Source organism: Mytilus edulis, chromosome 3 (assembly GCF_963676685.1).
Source record: "Mytilus edulis chromosome 3, xbMytEdul2.2, whole genome shotgun sequence".
Classification (NCBI taxonomy): domain Eukaryota; kingdom Metazoa; phylum Mollusca; class Bivalvia; order Mytilida; family Mytilidae; genus Mytilus; species Mytilus edulis.
In genome coordinates, this window is record NC_092346.1 from 41,982,119 (window position 1) to 42,001,899 (window position 19,781).

General features: G+C 31.0%; 2 protein-coding genes across 7 annotated transcripts in view; one reads left to right on the plus strand and one right to left on the minus strand.

The window, feature by feature from the left end:
- Nucleotides 1-5,740: 5,740 nt before the first annotated feature.
- On the minus strand, nt 5,741-7,104 carry LOC139515265 (optic atrophy 3 protein homolog). The gene is made up of 2 exons (XM_071304829.1): nt 7,095-7,104; nt 5,741-6,105 (listed from the first exon to the last, which is right to left on the minus strand). The coding sequence occupies exons 1-2, from the start codon at nt 7,102-7,104 to the stop codon at nt 5,741-5,743; spliced, it is 375 nt and encodes a 124-aa protein (XP_071160930.1).
- Nucleotides 7,105-8,301: 1,197 nt separating this feature from the next.
- Nucleotides 8,302-19,781, plus strand: part of LOC139516555 (synaptotagmin-14-like) — a 32,314-nt gene continuing 20,834 nt past the window's right edge. For 3 of the 6 annotated variants that reach the window (XM_071306729.1, XM_071306731.1, XM_071306730.1), the window contains exons 1-3: nt 8,501-8,640; nt 12,097-12,114; nt 12,813-12,977. In XM_071306729.1, the coding sequence (XP_071162830.1) occupies nt 8,631-8,640; nt 12,097-12,114; nt 12,813-12,977 (193 nt within the window). In that variant the 5' untranslated portion in view covers nt 8,501-8,630. Of the gene's footprint in view, nt 8,641-12,096; nt 12,115-12,812; nt 12,978-19,781 lie in introns of all 6 variants that reach the window. The other 3 variants (XM_071306733.1, XM_071306734.1, XM_071306732.1) reach the window with 3 other exon arrangements.

Genomic DNA, 19,781 nt, shown 5'->3' on the forward strand with positions numbered 1-19,781 from the left:
CGTGCATGGTAGTAATTACACTAAAGATACTAATTTTACTGCACCTGATCGTATTTCCTTTCGAAGTCAAAATATTTGAAAATTACTATCAGAATTAAAGAGTTGTCAAAACCAAAATTGACACAAAAAGTAATCCAAGTCGGGCAAGGGGTCAAGGCTGGGGGAGACATTACTCTAAATAAGAATAATGACAAAAAATTTGAAACATCAAATCTAAGTAAGTATATATCCGTATTTTCAAGCTAATTACAATGTAATAGTACCGTGCTGGTGATGTCCAAAGAGACAAACAGTCCATCAGTAAAGTGATTATCTGTAAACAGACTGAATAGTGCTAGTGACATTGCTAAATATAACATTATATTAAGGTATATAGGAATTTGTTTTTCTGAGACAACTGCCTACTGTGTGTGAGGGTCATTTGAATTTGCTTCGAGGTGAGGAATTTTGCTTCATGATGAATAATTGTAGCAGTGATATGAAGAATAGTTATAAATTTGGTGTTCCTTTGTTTTAGCATTTTCATGAGTGTGAAGTGATTTTTTTATGTTGTGAATTGATAAGAGAAAGGTAGAAGTTACATGAACCAATGGGATTGTCAAACACATATGTTGAAGACAAATTGACAACACCATGACATAAATATATAACCACATCTTCCGCTTTCTATTAATGGTAGTCACAAAGGATGCAAGCAATGGTTGATTTTATTTTAAATATCAATGGAAAACTCAAAATATTGAATAACTCTTCATCATTTACTCTTTATCTTTGCCGTTTTTCATAAATAACTTGAGTGGGTTTATATAGATTAGACATTTGGTTTTCCGGTTTGAATGGTTTTACACTAGTAATTTGTTGGGACCCTTTATAGATTGCTGTTTGGTGTGACCCAAGCCTCTGTGATGAAGACCGTACCTTGACCTATAATGGTTTACTTTTATAAATTGTGGTTGGATGGAGTTTCTCATTGACACTCATACCACACCTTCCTATATCCTAATTAGTCAGAGACATATGTTTATATGTGTCTCGGGTATAAATAACACTTCTTCACTCCATTCAGCCATCATCATTTTTTTATAATGTTTCTTAAATGAAGAAATATCAAAACAATGTGTTTATAGATATAGGAAGATGTGGTATGAGTGCCAATGAGACAGCTCTCAATCTAAATAACAATTTATAAAAGTAAACCATTATAGGTCAAGGTACGGCCTTCAACACAGAGCCATGACTCACACCGAACAGCAAGCTATAAAGGGCCCCAAAACTTAGTAATGTAAAACCATTCAAACAGGAAAACCAACTTAAAAATGTGAAGCGAAAAACATGTATGAACTACATAAACAAACGACAACTACTGTACAGTACATAAGATTCCTATTTTTGAACAGGTGCAAACATTGTTCATTTGTTTGAATTTTTAAGTCATTTGTAGTTGTGCGTCTTTCATATTTGTTACACAGTTTTAGTTGCTGTATCCAAATCATTGCAAAATGGTATATAAAATAATGTTTTGCAGTAATTTATATACCATCAACTACAAAAGCCTTTTCTATGTTGCTTCCCTGCCCTGACAGTTTTATCTGTATGTTTGTTAACTTTTTTGAATCAGTTACTATGGCTGTTATATATGTTGACATGCTGGCTGCTGCATCCTACTTATTGCCCTTTCCTTTCTATTATGTTTGTTTGGGTTGCATACCCTATTCATCAAATAAAAAAGAACTACAAAACAACTGTCCTACAAGTAGGAGGACCAACTAGCTAAAAATCCATAAAGTTAAGCATTTGATTTTCTCCAGTTCTATAGACTTACTTTACTCCCTTTTTTTAATTTGCCTTAGAGTTTGGTACTTTTGTTTATATTTTTTATAGACAATTGGAGGCCTGAAACCAGGGAAAGGAGAAGTTCCTTGTTCTAGAATTCTAAATGCCAAATATTGTAGATTTACCTCCTAAAAGTTACCAAGAAAGAAAAATCAACTGAATACAAAGTTTAAATCTAAAACTATTTCAAGAAAATGTGATCCAGTTTACATAATAGGTTTTAAATGGCAAATAATCCTAAAGAGATGCATATTTCTAGTTAAAAATGATGTTGACACCTATATTTAGGGACTTGAAATCCATATCGAATCACATCAACAGACAAGACAAAGCCATTACTTCTTTTTGTGTGAAAGCTATATATCCTCTTTCTCTTAGTTCCTTTTGATGACAAAATGTAAAAGCTTACAAAAGACAATCTATATATATATTTACATGTTGTTGTTTTTTTTATTAAAATATGTACTGTTTTTACACAAGGCACACAAAACATTTAGAAGGTTCTTACTAAAAAAAACACAGCAGGTATAAAACAATTTTATATAATACTGGAAAGCTTCAAACGCTTGAAGTCTTATTCTAAAGCATCTTCCCCTTAAACAAATATATTACATATATTTCTACAGGCTTCAACTGTGATTAGGTTTTAAAATTATGCATTAATGAGAAACCCCTCTTTACAACAAGAAATGTGGGGTTCATGATAAAATAAATTTATTAATATATTTGCAAAAAAATATTTTAATAAACGTTGTATTTTGTGTTCACAACAGAAACAATTCTGCACAAATTTTGCATACAGTGAATAGATCTATCAAAAATTAGAGTAACAAAAACAAACAATTGCAAAACATATAAATGCCCATTCACATTTGAATAGCTTGTATGAAAGTTGAATAAGAATTGTATTGTTTCTTATAAAATAATTAATTTTTACCCTGAACTAAAATTATAAATATGAATCATGATAGTATAAAAATATTGGAAAGATGAACAAGTGCAGGCACACCAAATGTAAGTGTGGACACATAATTGTGATTGACACAGTAACCTGATAACAAAATGTAACCCTTACTAATCCAGAAATGAAAAACTGGATTGAAGGGAATACCAATTAAAAAAAATGGATCCTTTAAGCCTTTTTTTAAGTACAATTGGTTATAAAACTACAATTTCTATTTACAATACCAAATTTCACTCAAGGGGCCCCTTTCAGTTTGTCAAGACAAAAAAAAATGTTAAACAAACAATTGTGTCTACACATGGATTATGATGACAGGAACAAAGATAGAACAGTTACATTAAAAAAAATCTGCAGTTATAGTACTTTTTTTTCTTCTTCAAATTTTCCAGTTGCATTCCTTTGTCACTTGCTTTAAGTGCTCAGAATTTTGGTACACTGACTGCAATCAGCATTATACTGTGAGCAACATCTTACGTTGTGGGATACTCAGTGATATATACATGAATTTTAATGTGCGTATTATTATGTGTTTACTTTTCTATATTGGCTAGAGGTATAGGAAAGGGTTGAGATCTCATAAAAATGTTTAACCCCACCACATTTTTGCGCCTGTCCCAAGTCAGCAGCCTCTGGCCTTTGTTAGTCTTGTATTATTTTCATTTTAGTTTCTTGTGTACAATTTGGAAATTAGTATGGAGTTCATTATCACTGAACTAGTATATATTTGTTTAGGGGCCAGCTGAAGGACGCCTTTCGGGTGCTGGAATTTCTTGCTACATTGAAGACCTGTTGGTGACCTTCTGCTGTTGTTTTTTTTTATGGTCGGGTTGTTGTATCTTTGACACATTCCTCATTTCCATTGAATCCATTCTCAATTTTATGAAACCTGGTAATTAGAAACTAAATATTAGTTTCAATATCTATCATTTCTACAATGTTCTTAGATATAGCACATTTCAACTTAGTGCAAAGTAATCATAACAAGTGATAATACAAAAGTTTTTAACCCACATATCAAGATTTTGTATCAATTATTTTTTATCATATACTTAGCATTGATATGATAGCTTTTGCATATGTGTAATGAGCGGAAGTACACAAGCCATAATTTCCCACCCGGCCTGATAACCCATATCAGCCCGGGCTGATAACCCATATCAGGGGCTTTTCGTGCAAAAACCCATAACAGTGCTTCTCTTGCAAGCTACTTCCGGTGTTTCTGGTATCAATTGTTTACTTTTCCATTGTGACGTCAGATATTTTTTATGACGACGTCAAAATTTACGGGAAATTTTGTCCCCAGTTTAGTACTTGCTAACAAATGCCATTGACAATTAAGAATCATTTTATAGTACAACAAACATGGAGTAATAATGATCATAAAACTCTTCCAAATTTTCAATGTTTCAAAATGACTCTATATAGGAAATGTTACGATACATATATATGGAGGTAGTGATGCTGTTGTTGGACAGTTATAGTATATTTGATTCATAATTTAACTTCTTTATAAAGTTTTTGACTGTTTTAGTTATTGCATTTGTGTATTTGCCTTATTTAGTCCTGGTATCTATGATGAGTTTATTTACATAAAACTATTATTGGAAGTATATGATAAAGCGATTAATACATAGCTTTTTCCATATCAGCCTGGGTATCATCCCTCGACCCATATAAGCACCTGGACTCCGTCTCGGGCTGATATGGAAAAGGCCATGTATTAATCTCTATGTATAAACATGATAATCATTTCAGTATGACTTATAAAAGAAAATGAGCCCAGAGTTATCTCCACTCCCATACTAGATAGAAGGTGGTGACCCACTGATACTCCCTCATTTGCATAAAAAAGTTGCCAGGACTTCATACAATTTCAGACTCAACAATTCATACAATTTCATACTTAAAAATTTTCTCATGATGAAGAAAAGATTATTGAGGTTCAAAGTTTATGATAATGACTAGCAAATTTGACATAACCATGCAGAATGTTTTAATACATACATACATTAAAAGTGGCATTAAAGTAATCCAACACAGTATAAAAGCCCTTAATTAAATATGAAATTGGGTTTATCTAACAAAAATGTGCAACAACAAATGATGAAAAATTATAATAGCATGAAACAGATATACAACATGTATAAAGAACTATATTAATTACCAAGGACTTGTATAATTTTTTCAACAAGCATTTATTGACATAAATTTTAAAAAAAATACATAAAAAGCACTTTTATGACATGTATGTAATCTTGTAAACCTCTGCTAAAAATACTTCTCTGTGTCTCAAGTCTTTAATACTATATATGTTATAGATTCTGATATTCAAAATGTTTTATTCTCCCAAAATTGCAGCCATCAATATAACTTGCTACATGTAGTTACTAAAAAAAATGTTAAATTTACATCACATCATTTCCCTTATTAAAAAATACCATCTGAATTCAACAAATCTGTGGTTTGACTACAAAATAATATATTTTTTAAGTACCAATTTTCAATGTTCTGAGATGCTCATTTTCAAATATTTCATATACATGATATAACATAATTATCTATTAAGAAAGACCCCAAAATACTATAATAGTATATTATCAAGTTTTATTGTATCACACAGTGACATTGTACTTTCTAAACTTGGATTAATTAACCGGTAATCAAACAGTTTCATGCTGTTCTGTTATAGTTCCTTATTCTTGCATTTGTCTTTGAAGCAGTGCTATTTCAAAACTTCTCTCTTTCTGCCTTGATCATATCATGTTTTTGAGGCCTGCTTTATTCAAATAATTAAATGCCTACAGAGATTCCATAACTTTTTACGTGTAGTAATGTGATGTTGATATTGATTCTATTAATATAGACACTCATCATGCTCATACAAAAAACTTACACATTTACTATTATTTGTAGTATAAAAACAGTTTCTAACATTAAATATTATTATGATTTTAGAGAGGAAAAAATTTTGGTTGCTAAACTCCTATTTTTGTCCTCTAAATCAAACATTTTTCTTTTTAGTTCTTTAATTTCAGTTTCTTGCTGTTCTGTTGTCATTCCATAATCATATATTTTTTTTTGAAGTGTAGCTATTTCAAACTTTCTTCTTTCTTCCTTGATCTGATCATTTTTTGATGACCTGTTGTATTCAAAAAACAGAATTCCTGCAGAAACTCCATACACTAATGTTTCTCCAAGTAGTCTAGTACCTAAATTTAAAGCTTCATCTTCAGACAATGGTTTCACTCGTAATGGTTTACCAAAACCAAATAGTTTACTTTGTGAAGTAAAATCATTTAAATGATACTCTGAAAAAAATAGATTAAATGCAATTAAAAACATTACATTAGAGCTTTAAAGTCATGTATAGATTGGAAAATAAGTTTATCTTCTTCGAAATAATGATTAAAGAGTTTATATATGTTACAGACCAGACGAGCACATACATGTACCTGCCAACCTTTGAAAGACGGAGATCCCCTTTGACATGTTTGACAGCTATGGGGGAGATTTTGTGCGAACAACATTTTAAGTTAATTTTTTTTAGGTCGAGTTAAATATATGACCTGTTTATCAATAATCATCTACAGAATACCTATAATAGTTACTGTAAATTCAAATAATATTGATATGTTTTTATTATTGCCAAAAATGTGACAAGGTTATAATAGCAATAATTTCAACTCGCATTTTAAATTTTTTTATATGAATTAATCAAGATAGTTTTTCAATATTACAAAAATTAAAATCACCTTTTAGTCTAAAATGACAAAATCGCAATAATAAATACATGCAATCATTTTTGAATTTACAGTAATGAGGTAATAAATATACTTCAATTATTCAATTCATGGTTATATAATCTTTATATACAAGGGTTTTTTTTTTTTTGCCTTTTTCAATACCTCAGTCTCATTATTCACAACATTTCATATTTTGATTTTGTTGTGAGTCTCACACTAAGCATGCTTTAAAACATCATATAGACTACCAGATGAAATGGAAAAGTTGATTAAAATGGTTCAATTTTGTCAAAATAATTATTCATGACAAGAGTTTCAGCTGTGTTTAGGTTTTTAATACTATGTTTGAGACTCAAAGAATTTACCATTAATTATGTTTTATAAATTATTTTTTACCTGGACATTAAGTTATTACATGTATATATCTCATTAAGAAAAGACATTTTAAACGGTGACAATAATTCCTTAGGGTGTAATCCTTTATTGGTTTCTTAAATTAGAGATATTGCTAAAATATTTATCTTTCTTTATCTAGATAATAACTTTTTTTATACTTGTCAACATATTATGTAATAATTGACCATAGCTAATTGTTTAATTCTTCTATAAATATAAAACATATATACTGTACAGTCATTGTGAAATGCATAAGTTTGGAAGTCACAGGCTCGGTGACAAGCTTCAGTCTTGGAATTAAATTATATACTACATTTTGTAAGTGGAATTCATCTTCTGTGTATTATGTGTATTATACTGCTAGTTTATGGTGAATGGTTATTTTAATTGTCACCAGATCCAGACTTTATTAGACTGAGGATTGGTTTCGTTACATATTCACTAATAAGTGAACAATTTGACTCATTGCATCTGTATTCTTCAAATTAACCCCTTAGCTACATGTAGTCCAAATAATCATGATTTCTTAAGGCTATTTAAAAAAAATTCTGTGACGCCTTCCTAAAACCTCATAACTATTCTAGTCCAATATTACTGTGATTTCCGATGGACTATATTATTTGGACTAGCCCTTTGGCATGTTAAGCTAATAAGCTAGAGATTAAGCATTAGCAGAAAGGTAATTAATTAATACAATTAATCATCTGCCATAAACAACAATGGTCCTGTCATGTGCCTCAAACTATCTGTAGAAGTGATTAGCCTTCGTAAGCTGGAAGATTTGGCGGAAGATAATTTAATGATGGTGGATCATTTGTCTAATTTGGGGTTCGTGTTGTTTATTCTGTAGTTTTCTATGTTGTGTCATGTGTACTATTGTTTGCCTGTTTGTCTTTTTCCTTTTTAGCCATGGCGTTGTCAGTTCATTTTAGATTTATGAGTTTGGCTGTCCCTTTGGTATCTGTCGACTGTCGTCCCTCTTTTGACGATGACGGAAGATTAACAAATTATGGTGGTGCATATGTATAAAACGGGTCATAGAGATCCCTGGTATATAAATAAAATACATCAGTGACAAGTGACTGTGTAATTGTGTGAACACATGATGCAATGTGCCTGTGTATGTTGTCATTGACATTGTTGAAAGACTGAATTTATATAGTTATTATATTTTTCTTACTTTGTGCTAAGCGTACGATAATTGAACGAAATTTAGGGTAATTCTTTGCCGATTCACTGAGGCTATTTACAACGGGTCTTGTAAACTGTTTGATGAGTAAAGTGGCCAATTTTACTATCGGCAACATGACTTCGTCTGCATGGAGCAACCGGAAGTTTTCATTAAATACTAATTTTGAAAACAATTACGGAATTTAAGGATATGATTTTCCACATTTTAAACCAAATTAACTAATTTGGTACAAAATATTTGTGGGGATTCAAATGCAATTATTTCAAAAGATTATTCACACAACAATAAACAAAATGTGTTAGTGCTCACTGTAATTTTCAGAACTATTAAATCCGAATCCGATCCCTTCCACAGAACAGGAAGACCACTTTCTGAGTTGCACTGAAATTTACAATTTTGGCAAACAAATTGTTCTTGATTTGTGCGAACCAAAAGCATGCAAGCAACAGTCAGTTGTTGACAAGTCTGTTGAATATTGTTAACATCACAAATTGACGAAAACATGGTGACGCGTAAGTAGTTAAAACATGCAATAGTTAATTATTAATACACAAAAATGTAAACATTACCAAAATCAATTTTCAGGATAAACATCACAGGCACTTGTTTCTGTCAATATGGGGTTTACTATCCACACCTATACGAAGAATTATTTTTTCGTGATTTTTCGTACGGGTGTGGATAGTAAACCCCACATTGACAGATACAAGTGCCTGTGATAAACATACATGTACATGTACAGATATAAATTTTATAGGCAGTGTATGCGGGTACGAATAGTCAAATTGCCGTTCGTAGGCTACGCGTTTTCCCAAAGAACTATAATACCTATATGGTATTTAATGGTCAAAACATGTCCAAGAATTTTGTAATATTCCTGGACTTCAACCATGTTAACAGTCAAAGCTCAGACATAAATAAGTCTGCATCTGCTTTTGACTCATAGAGGTCTAAAGTTGTGAGTTTTAGGATTTGTCTCCCTTTAATGCAAGACAAAATACGACTTTAATAAGTCAAATATTGATAAGCAAGAAATAATTGACCAGAATCAAAAAGTTGCAAATATCAACTCCTACAAGTCGATAAGTTATAATTACCAAAATTGGTTAACTTCAAGACCCACGCATATTTACAAAAAGGTCATGCATCTAAATCAAATTATGACAACATTGAAAGACAATGCTTTGTCTTCTAAAGAAAAATATGAATGAGAGTCTAAAAAATTGGAGATAATGTTAATTAACCTTACAATGCAACCACCTGGAACCACACTTAATGAGGTAAAACATCTGTGTTTATTAAGGATGTTCAATTAGATAATTAAATATAGATAGCTCAAGTCCTTGTGAACTCTCAGACATGTTTTTGCTGTCATAGGTGGTGTACTTTGACCACAAATTAAAATTAAGTGTTTTCATCAACAGAAATAGACCTAAACAAGTCTGTCATTTTCTGACTTAGATAAGTCTAAAATTGAAAACACATTTTTATAATAAATACATGTTTTGACTTCTTTAAGTCAAATACAGAAATCAACCTGTTTATGTCTGAGCTCTGACTGGTTAACACATTTACTTTAACAGTTTAATATATATTATTAAAAATAAGTGGACCCCTCTTTTAGAAAAGTTGTTTAAAATATAATGTATTTCTCCTCTTTTTGAGGAAAAAATTCTAAGTTTTCAAAGGTTTTGTATAGTAGCACTATTAAAGTACAATGTAGTATTTCTATTTTCTTTTCTACAACAGTAAAACATGTAAAATTACCCCTTGCCTGAGGTACATGTAGGGTTGTTCCTAGTCCAAATAATTATGACGTCTTGAAAGGCTATTATATTTTTTTCTTTGACGCCTTACAAAGTAATTATTTGGACTAGGTTGTTCCCAACCTGATAATAACAAACATAGGTCAAAGTACGGCCTTTTACACAGGGCTTTGATCCAGACCAAACAGCAAGCTATAAGGGACCCCAAAATTATTAGTGTACACAATTCGAACAGGAAAACCAACGATCGAATTTATATGTCCAAACGGGAAAATACCAATGAACCACATCAACAAACAATAACTGCTGAACGCAGGCCCCTGAATCAATCAAGACAGGTGCACAAACCTGCAGTGGGTGTGGCCGTCAGCATACAATATAATTGCAGTTGAAGGCAAATCCTTTAGAAGTTCTATGTACTTTAATGTCTTTATTTTAACAACGAACAATTTTTTTAAGGGGAATATATAAGTCAGTGGGAAAGAAACCAATGTTTTATTCTATACAGGTATTTCCGCTGTTATACATTTATATCGGAGCACTCCCACTTGGGATAAATTGGCTTCATGCTGAAACAAATATTCACACAGATATTTACACAGTGTGGTGTGGTGCTTATAGGTTTAAAATCGTTATATAAAGGTTTGACTGTGATTTTAAAAACAAATGTTGAGATATTTTTATAATATTTACAAAAACACAGTGGGGGAAATGAACATGATAACATTTCGGGATGCGGGAAGAGGGAATATAAAAAAAATATAACAAATCTGTTGTGAAAAAAAATAATGCGGGCTGGTCCTTCGAACAAGGAATTAAATTGGTGTGGCCTTATGTATTATTATCTAATAAATACAATTTGAAAATATTATTTTTCATACTCTTCACTTGTTCTATACAAAATCTCCATATTATCGATAATTTCTGTTTATATTTCACATTTCATTCCCAATCCAAAGACACTTCATTATAAAACCCAGATGTGGGTACACGTAGCCCACAAATGGCAATTTGACTATTCATACCCGCATGCAGGAACGCGCAGACACTGCCTATAATATACAATTCAGAAATGTCTCAGTTTTATGAATTTCAATTTTATCATAACACATTTAAGTGAGGGGCCTGATTGATTTTTTTTTTTTGGGGGGGGCCGGGGGGGGAGGAGGAGGGGGTCTCATCACGATTCACGAGTTGATTTTTTGTCAATCACGATTCACAGAAAATAAATTTCCATGATCACAGATCACGAAAATATAAAAAAAAAATAATTGTAGAAAAACGGATCACGAAGATCGAAAATAACCAATCAGGCCCCTCTTAAGTTACTGGTCATAATCTGTTAATCATTTGAATTGTATTGTCATAAGAAAAATGACAACGATTAATAAGAACCACCATGGGGGCCCATGCACAACGCTTTCATGTAAATCTGACATGAAGATGTTGAAGTCGATCTGTCCCCAGTCCATCTGGACCCATATTTAAAGCCGATCCAACCCCAATATAATAATATATATAAGGAATAAAAATACAGATATATAGTAATGTCTCCGGTGTCTGAGCGGCCGTAGACATCGTGCATTGTTGGTAATGTAATACAAATAGAATAGTCCTTGTTATTATTTTTAGTATTCTGAAGGGATAGGACAAATTTAAATTTATAAGTTCACCAGACGTATGAAGAACCTTCAAAACAAGGGTTTCCCTAATTTTTGACATGTATATGTTAGTATTTACTCAAAGAGTCAAACTATTAAGAGTGAGAAAAAAAATTTGGGGGGAGGGTGTTCAATTTACAACAGCATAGTGTATTGCACAAAAGCAAGAACATGAATTTAAATTCAAATCACATAACCAATTAAGTTCTTTGAGACTTTGACTACTGTTATTCTGTGTCAGAAACATACAAATGTATTATGTGTTAAGTATTTAATTACCTGTCATGCCTGTATGAACCTCAAAGTGTGAATATTGTGTCCATTTTTGCCCTAACTGTTGAGGGTTGGGCATCTACGGTCGTATCTAGCTACGCTCAGTGAAGCTATTTATTTTATAATTAAATCGTCTCCATGAAAAATACATGAACTAGAAAAAATGGGAAAAATATTTTGAAACACATCAAAACTTTGTTTTAACACATGCATTCATAAAAGTAATATGTTGTACAGTTGAAATTTTAGCAGAAATATTTTTTTTCAGCTGTTTTGCATTTGTTAGGTAAACTGTTCTTTCTACAGATATTTTAATTTTGAACTGTTAGTTTTAATATAGAATGTGCTTGAATTGTCAAAACAATGTATATGTATATACATGAAGATGAAGTTTTTACATGGACATGATTGAAGAAAATATTTATCATGATTATTAAGCAAAATTTAAAATTATGTGTTCTCTAGATCTTTATAAATAACAATAAATTTGAGACATAAGTGGACTTTAGACTGTGTTTGTTATTTATTTTGTTATGGTATTTGCTGTCTTTTTAATTGATTTATGTTTTCAAAGAAAACAATTTGTTGGCATGCTAGTTACATTTTAAAATATTGATAACGAACTGACTTTTATATATCATGTATATTAAATCATGCAGTTTATATCAAAGAGACTGAACTCTAATTGATTGTGAACAAGAAGAAATATTATATGAGAAGTACAAATCAGATTTCATGATATTTCTTAAAAAAAAAGAAGATTATTCTTGAACAAGAAATATTTGTTTTTACTTACATATATATAGTCTTATCAGTTTGTCTATATTTCCTATTTAGAAGAAGGGTATTTCTATAATCGTGATAATATAATGAAATATATTTTCAAGTTTTGTAATCTGAAAATTAAATCCTCAATATTTTTAAAATCTCAAAGCAAAAGAGGAACTAGTGATTTTATAATTATAAAACCTTTCTATATTTCAGTACCAACAGAAGCAGTAGCTTTCCTGGGTGCTGTAGGAGCATTTCTGTTTGTTTTGATCATCTTCTTTATGTACCTGAACAAATTGTTATGCTTCCATTCTTGTGGAGGGTTTCCATGTATTGATCAGCCTCCAAAGAAAAAGCAATCAAGTAAAGACAAACTAGGTATGTTTCATTCAATTTTTATTGGAACTAAAGCTATAGCTTATTCATACTAAATCTTGATTAACTTTTTTATCAATGACTTTGGATGTTTCTAACAAAGTGATTGTCTGTTGTGAAAATTCTAAGATTATCTTCTGTATAAAAGCTAACAATGGACTAATCCCTTCAATTTACATGTATAAAAACCTTGATCAGATTTCATATTAAGAAACTTAAGACTTGAATCTAATGAACCTAACACAAATCTTTGTATAAATGTATGTTTTATTGACAAGGAGACTTGATAAATTGTGAAAAGCATCTGTCCAGGATATTTTCACTTAATGTTAGCATATGGACACGAAAACTACCGATTGCATTTCAGTAAATTCACTTCCTGCTACGTGTAACACTGAACATTTTGTAGTATGAATAAATAACGAATTAAATGAATGGATATCAGACTTAAACAGAGCTACACCAGTAATGATAAATCTCATAGTAGCATGCTAACTTTAATTGTGGAAGGTTGTAGGTTTGATCAACGAACACTAGTTCAAACCAACATAATTTAAACTAAGTATGTTCTTGCTGCTTTTCCACTATGCACACAATATACATGTAGAAGCTATATAGTTAGAGCTAAGAAAGGTTGGGTGACCATGGGCAACTGAATAGTATTTTCTGGTACGGTGACATTTCATCCAGTGGACTGTTATATTGTGTACTACATTGTACATGTATATTTGGCATGTTAAATTATGTCACACTACTTTAGAGCACACTATAAGAAGTGAAATTACATGTTATTGTCTTCAATACGCATCAAATTTACGCTGTTGGATATTAATGCCAATCATTTAATCAATAAAATGTAGTAATAAACTTGTAAATCACTCTCAGAATTTACAAATGGAAGGTGATGTAATTTTGTTTTTTTTGCATGAATATTAAAGGCATAATATATATATTATGAAGATCTGCGGAAGCAGTGAAAGTACTAGTAAAAAAGTGATGCATTGAAACCGTTATTATCTTTTAATAATTTTCTTATATATATATATATATATATATATATGACTAACAGTAATGTTATATTTAGTATTGGGTAAAATTTACTATTAAAGTTAAGCTGGGATAAGGTCAAGAGTTGAAGTTATAGCAGTGGAAATAGATAGTAACAGCTGTACTTGTAGACGGTCAGGGTCTCCTTGATTAAGACAAGACAATCATGTACCAAAGAAATCTCTTTTTTCATTTTTATTTAAAAGCAATATTGAACATTTGCTGTATAATTTTTAGTAGTCCATCATTCCAGTAAGGGATCTGTGTTTGGTCATATTAAAATCCAGGGTTTCATCTTTTAGCCATAATTATGTACTGTAAATTCAGAAATTATTGCCTAGTTTTAATAAATAGGGAAATGTATTAAGTTTGCAATAATAAAAACTGGCATCATGATCATTTCAGTAGTGAATTTCCTTCACAAGTTTTTGCAAATGTATAGCTATTTAGATCTCACAATTTTTAATAAGTAACCATATGCATTAATTTCTGAATTAACAGTTATCTAATAGACATTAGTAATAATTACAGATAAATTGTATCATTTTAAATATTGAAATAAACAAAGCAAATGTATTATGTATTGTTTATTAGAATCCTCACTTTGAAACACATTTCACTTTGAAACACCTATCTTTTATAAAAATAAGGTTAAAAGGTCAAATCTAGTTTATTAAAGGATAAGTAACACTGTAGGAGATAATAATTATGTAATCTATGTATTCATTCATTGTCAATATTCCACTAGCTAGTGTATCAAGTATTCTATTTCTATTAAAAGTAAATGATCTATTGATGAAAACATGTATCCTAAATAACAATAAACAACCCAAAACACAATTATAGGATCTATGACATCTATTCTGTTATTTAAATGTCATTATCTCGTTGAACAATACAAAATACCTGCAGCAATATTTTCATCTGATTGAATTTGATAGGATATTGATTGTTACAAATTTAAGATTATCTTTCAGCCGAATGAATGTTTTATTGAACTTTCTGTGTTCATTATTTTCTTGTCGGTTTTCATTATTTTAAATTCAATACTGTTAATATACATTGAAATATCGCTCTTTCTTCACCAATAAGATTAAACATGCCGGTCAATTAAGAAATAACAGTACTGTAGTTGAAGAGTTGACACCGTCAATTGTAGATTTGACGGTCGCAAATGCAGTTTTACTGGCGGCGCGTAGCGGAGACAGTAAAACAGAGATTTCAGACCGTCTAATCAAAATTGACGGTGGCAACTCTTCAACTACAGTACTGTTATTCCGATTCTAATGCATTACAAAAATAAAAAATACGATAAAACTTGAAAAAATGTTTAAATTTAACTAATAGAAAAAAATCCGTGAAACTTCATGAATGATTTTGGCACAAAGACGTCATGGCTACTAAACGTGACGTCATACAAATGAAAACTTACAAACTGGAGGTTATTACGTTACCTGTACGCTTCAAATTGGGATAAAATTACATTTAAACAGCGAATTCGAGGTTGGCGTTGTTTTATTTTCGATTATGTAGTAGTAATCGAACATTTGTTGATTTAATCAATTCAAAATGGTGGGTCCCTCCTTAGTTACGCCTGGTCAACTGTGGATTTGACGGCAACTTTTAGCCAATGAAAAAAATTGTTACATCCAAATTGCATTAGAATCTGTGATTGATACATGAATGGAAAATAAAAAGGAAAATGTTATGGGGTACTAAAGTGTTAGTGAGAATCCAATATAAATATTTGATGGATACTAGTAATGAAGTTTACGAAAGTGTTAATAATGCACAACAGACATGAAAGCCATATTCAAGTAAGACTAACTAAATTGTTGTTTGTCTTTGTTTGAATTGTTTATAGTAATTTTGTTCTCCCACCGTGGTGGAGGGGGCATCAAGGTTTACCCTTGTCTATCAGTACGTCCCCAAATTGGTTTCCATTCTCTTATTTTAGTTTAACGTAGAGAACTAAAGACTCAAAGCAGCAAGAACCAGACCAAAAATGAAATATTTTACCCTGTATTGAAGGGGAAAAAACCAGGAGTCTGAACATCTGACACAAATTCCTAACCTCACCTAAGTACATCCTTCCTTAATTACCATTCCATTTCTTCAACTCATGATCAGAATGTGCATGAAAATTATTTTACTGGAAGTAAAGTAAATTACAGTCAATTGCTTCCTCCTTTCTTCGATGAAACCTGATCAAACTCATTTTCAACCCACCCCCTCTTTCTAGTTATGGTCAGAATATATAATTCTCCTGAATTTTAAGTAATTTACAGTCAATCAAATACTCCTTTCTTCTATTAAACCATCAAACTCCTTTACCACATGCACCCACTCTGTTTCTCCCAGTCATGGTCAGAATATGCATGAAATATTATTCTTCTGGGTGTTAAGTAAACTACAGTCAGTAGCTCTTTTCTTCAATTAAACCTTCAGACTCCTCAAATTATCACCCACCCTCTTTTTTCTAGCTAGTAATGGTCTGAAAATGCATGACATCATTCTCCTTTCTACCATTAAATCACCAGGTTTCTTCACCACCCACCCACTTTATAGTTATGGTCAGAATATGCATGAAATATTTAGCAGCCCTGGATGCTAATCAAACAACATTAAAGTTCTTTCTCCAATCCCTGTCCTCATTCAATGTGAAAAATGGAAGTAAATAAATTTATAGTAATGTACTGTAGGTAAGTAAAAAAGATTCCAGAGAGACTTGTTTTTCAAAAGCTTTTGAATTGTTCGTCTCTGATTGGTTGACAATATTTGTGATCTTCAGTTGATGAAAATTAATGTCTGTCACTACAATAGAACTAACAGGATCCTTATTCAAGAATCATTCTCACTCATTGGAGTAAAACAGTTATGAATCACCTTATAAAATTTATCGACAAATGATAGTTTTTTGACATATATATTGACAAACGAGAATCATTTTAATAATTGATATTGTTAGAAAGTTTCTTATGTTTTGTTACAGTTATAATTATTTGCATCTTGCTATAGGTGAATGGAGAAAGACATTATAGTGTCACATTCAAAAGCATTATAATCTGCATTTTGCATGACTATAGGTGAAGGAAAAAAAGACATTGTAGTTTCACATTAGAAAGCCTTATTATGCGCATCTTGTGTTGTAATAGGTGAAAGGAAAAAGATATAATATAGTGTCACGTTAAAAGCTTAATGTGTTCATGTATCTTAATAATAAATTTGATTTCTGGATAAGCGAGGTTATAAAACTGGATTGTTGATATCCTTCGGGTTTTGTCAGTTTATTAGCTATAGCTATGAAATTCATATAGAAACAGGGTTAATATCATACCTTTTTGGAATAATGATTCCCACGGTGCACATAAATTCAAATTATCGTCTTAAAAGTACTCGGAATAATCAATGATAATAAAAATGCTATCATTGAGATGTTTAGAAAGATACTAAGCTTTGATACTGGTGAAAAGACGTCACAACTATTTTCTTGTTGTGGACTATTTAAGAAAAAAGTGGACAAACATAAAACGCCTAAAAATAATAAAAATTTGAAGTATGAGGAAGTAAAAAAGGAGGAATCTACGGACAAGAATGGTAAGACTTAATACCAATTGATTTTATTAATAATTCATTAGCTATATTTACTGACCAGCCATATAGGAATGTTACACAACATATTATGTATAAATGGAACAGAAAGGACAATTCATTACTTCTAGGTAAAGATACAAAATGGTTATATAAGTATAAATGTACAGTTTTTGAATAGTTTAATCACTTATGAGAAAAGCAGGTGTTATGAGATTAGATCCCAAGAAATCTAAATTTAGTCTCATTTATTAGTATTTAGAGATTTATAACCTGCAGTTAATTTTCTTCCTTTGGAAAATCAAATAATTTTGTACATTTTGTATTTTTTTATTAGTATTTTTTTCTAAATAGGGAATGTTTCCAAGCATTCTGTAATAAGTTTTTTTCTTTTACATAATTCATGCATTTTAAATAGTGTTGTCAAATTGTACACTTTTGCCTAACCGGTTACTCGGACAATCGTTCGACCGATTAACCGGTTAACCGGTATAGTTTAGATTGGGATTTGAAAGCCTTATCAATAGTACCCTACACATAGATATAAGATGTAGTATGAGTGTCAATTTGACAACCTTTCATCCAAGTCATAAATTTACGCTTTTAAAATTGAATATTGTCCTTTGGCATTATACGGCTTGTCTTAGAGTATTCCTGGCGAAGTTTGATCTTAAAAATCAAATGCACTGTATCAACTATAACGTATGTACCAACTTTCGATTGAAAAATAAAATAAAACTTCTAAATCTTGTAGGATTGAATATGTCTGAAACCGATTATTCTTTTCTTTTCTCCTGTTGTCTCCGAAAATAATGTGGAGTGTTTCAATTTGAAATGATTAATTATAAAAAAGAAGATGTAGTATGATTGCCAATTAGACAATTCTCCACAAGAGACTAAAATGAAACAGAAATTAACAACTATAGGTCACCGTACGACCTGTTTCTTTGCTTTGTTTGCTTGTTTCTTTAAGCATGTTACTCGTACGGTCACGTATACATTGAGAACGTTCACATTGGTTTGCATTTCACAATGTTTGAGTAAGCAATTCGTAAGACTAAGCCTTGCACGAAGGAGGTTGCACATTTAGATGTAGGTCTACACAAAATTAGACAAAACGAACTAATGAAGTAAATCATAAAATTCCAATCGCATTACTGATTTAAAGTTACTGTTAAAAAAACATGTAGACTAATTATGTTTCTTTAAGATCCTGCCCCGAGCTGAGAGACAAGTTCTAATTAATTTTATGTTTTTTTAGGATTAACAATAGCAATCAATATGCTGGACAATTGGGTCTGTCTAATGAATTACTACGACGACAATTTTAAAATAAAATATAAGTATTTAATGATTTCAATTCCAAAATATATCAAATCTAGCAAAATTGAAAAAAAAATGCGGTTAACCGGTTAGAGATGTTGGTATTCGGTATTCGGTCGTTCGACCGGTTAACCGGTTAACCGGTTAATCGTTGACAACACTAATTTTAAAGCATGTGTTTTGTGTGATTTTTTTCATAACTTCTTTGTTTACTCAAACACTTAATGCAAGAATTATAAAGAATCACATGCTGTTGATAGTTTTCTTTGAGAGACAATTTAAATGTTGATTTTTGAAACTGTGAAATTATGATTCTAAAAAAGTTGAAATTATTAAATGGCCACTCAATATTTTAAGAAAAAATTCATGGGGGCTTCAATATATCGTGATTTAACCACGGGTTGGCCCTTTATGACAAATAATTTGCCCTGAGCGATCCAAGCCTTCATGAATTATTTCGATTCTAATAGGACAAATACAGCAATTCTTTTGGATCGAAACACTCTAGGTGGAGGCAAGTATTTGCCGTTCCCATAAATAAACACACTATTAAATTGGCGTAAAAGAACGGAGCAAACTGAATTAGTGACATGCTGAAACTATTTACAAAAACGCAATTAGATAGTTTTGGATGAATTTAAATGATAATTTACTTATATATCTCAAATATATAAAAACATGTGGCTTATAACACATTTTTAGCATTGTTTGATGACGTTTTATTGTTGTGATGTGTCTCACAAGTGTGTATTTTTCCCGTAAAAGGCTTATATTCTTCCGTCATTGTTCTATGAAGGCGGGAAGCTTATTCATAAAAAAGCATATGACGTGGGAGTACGATTGCAA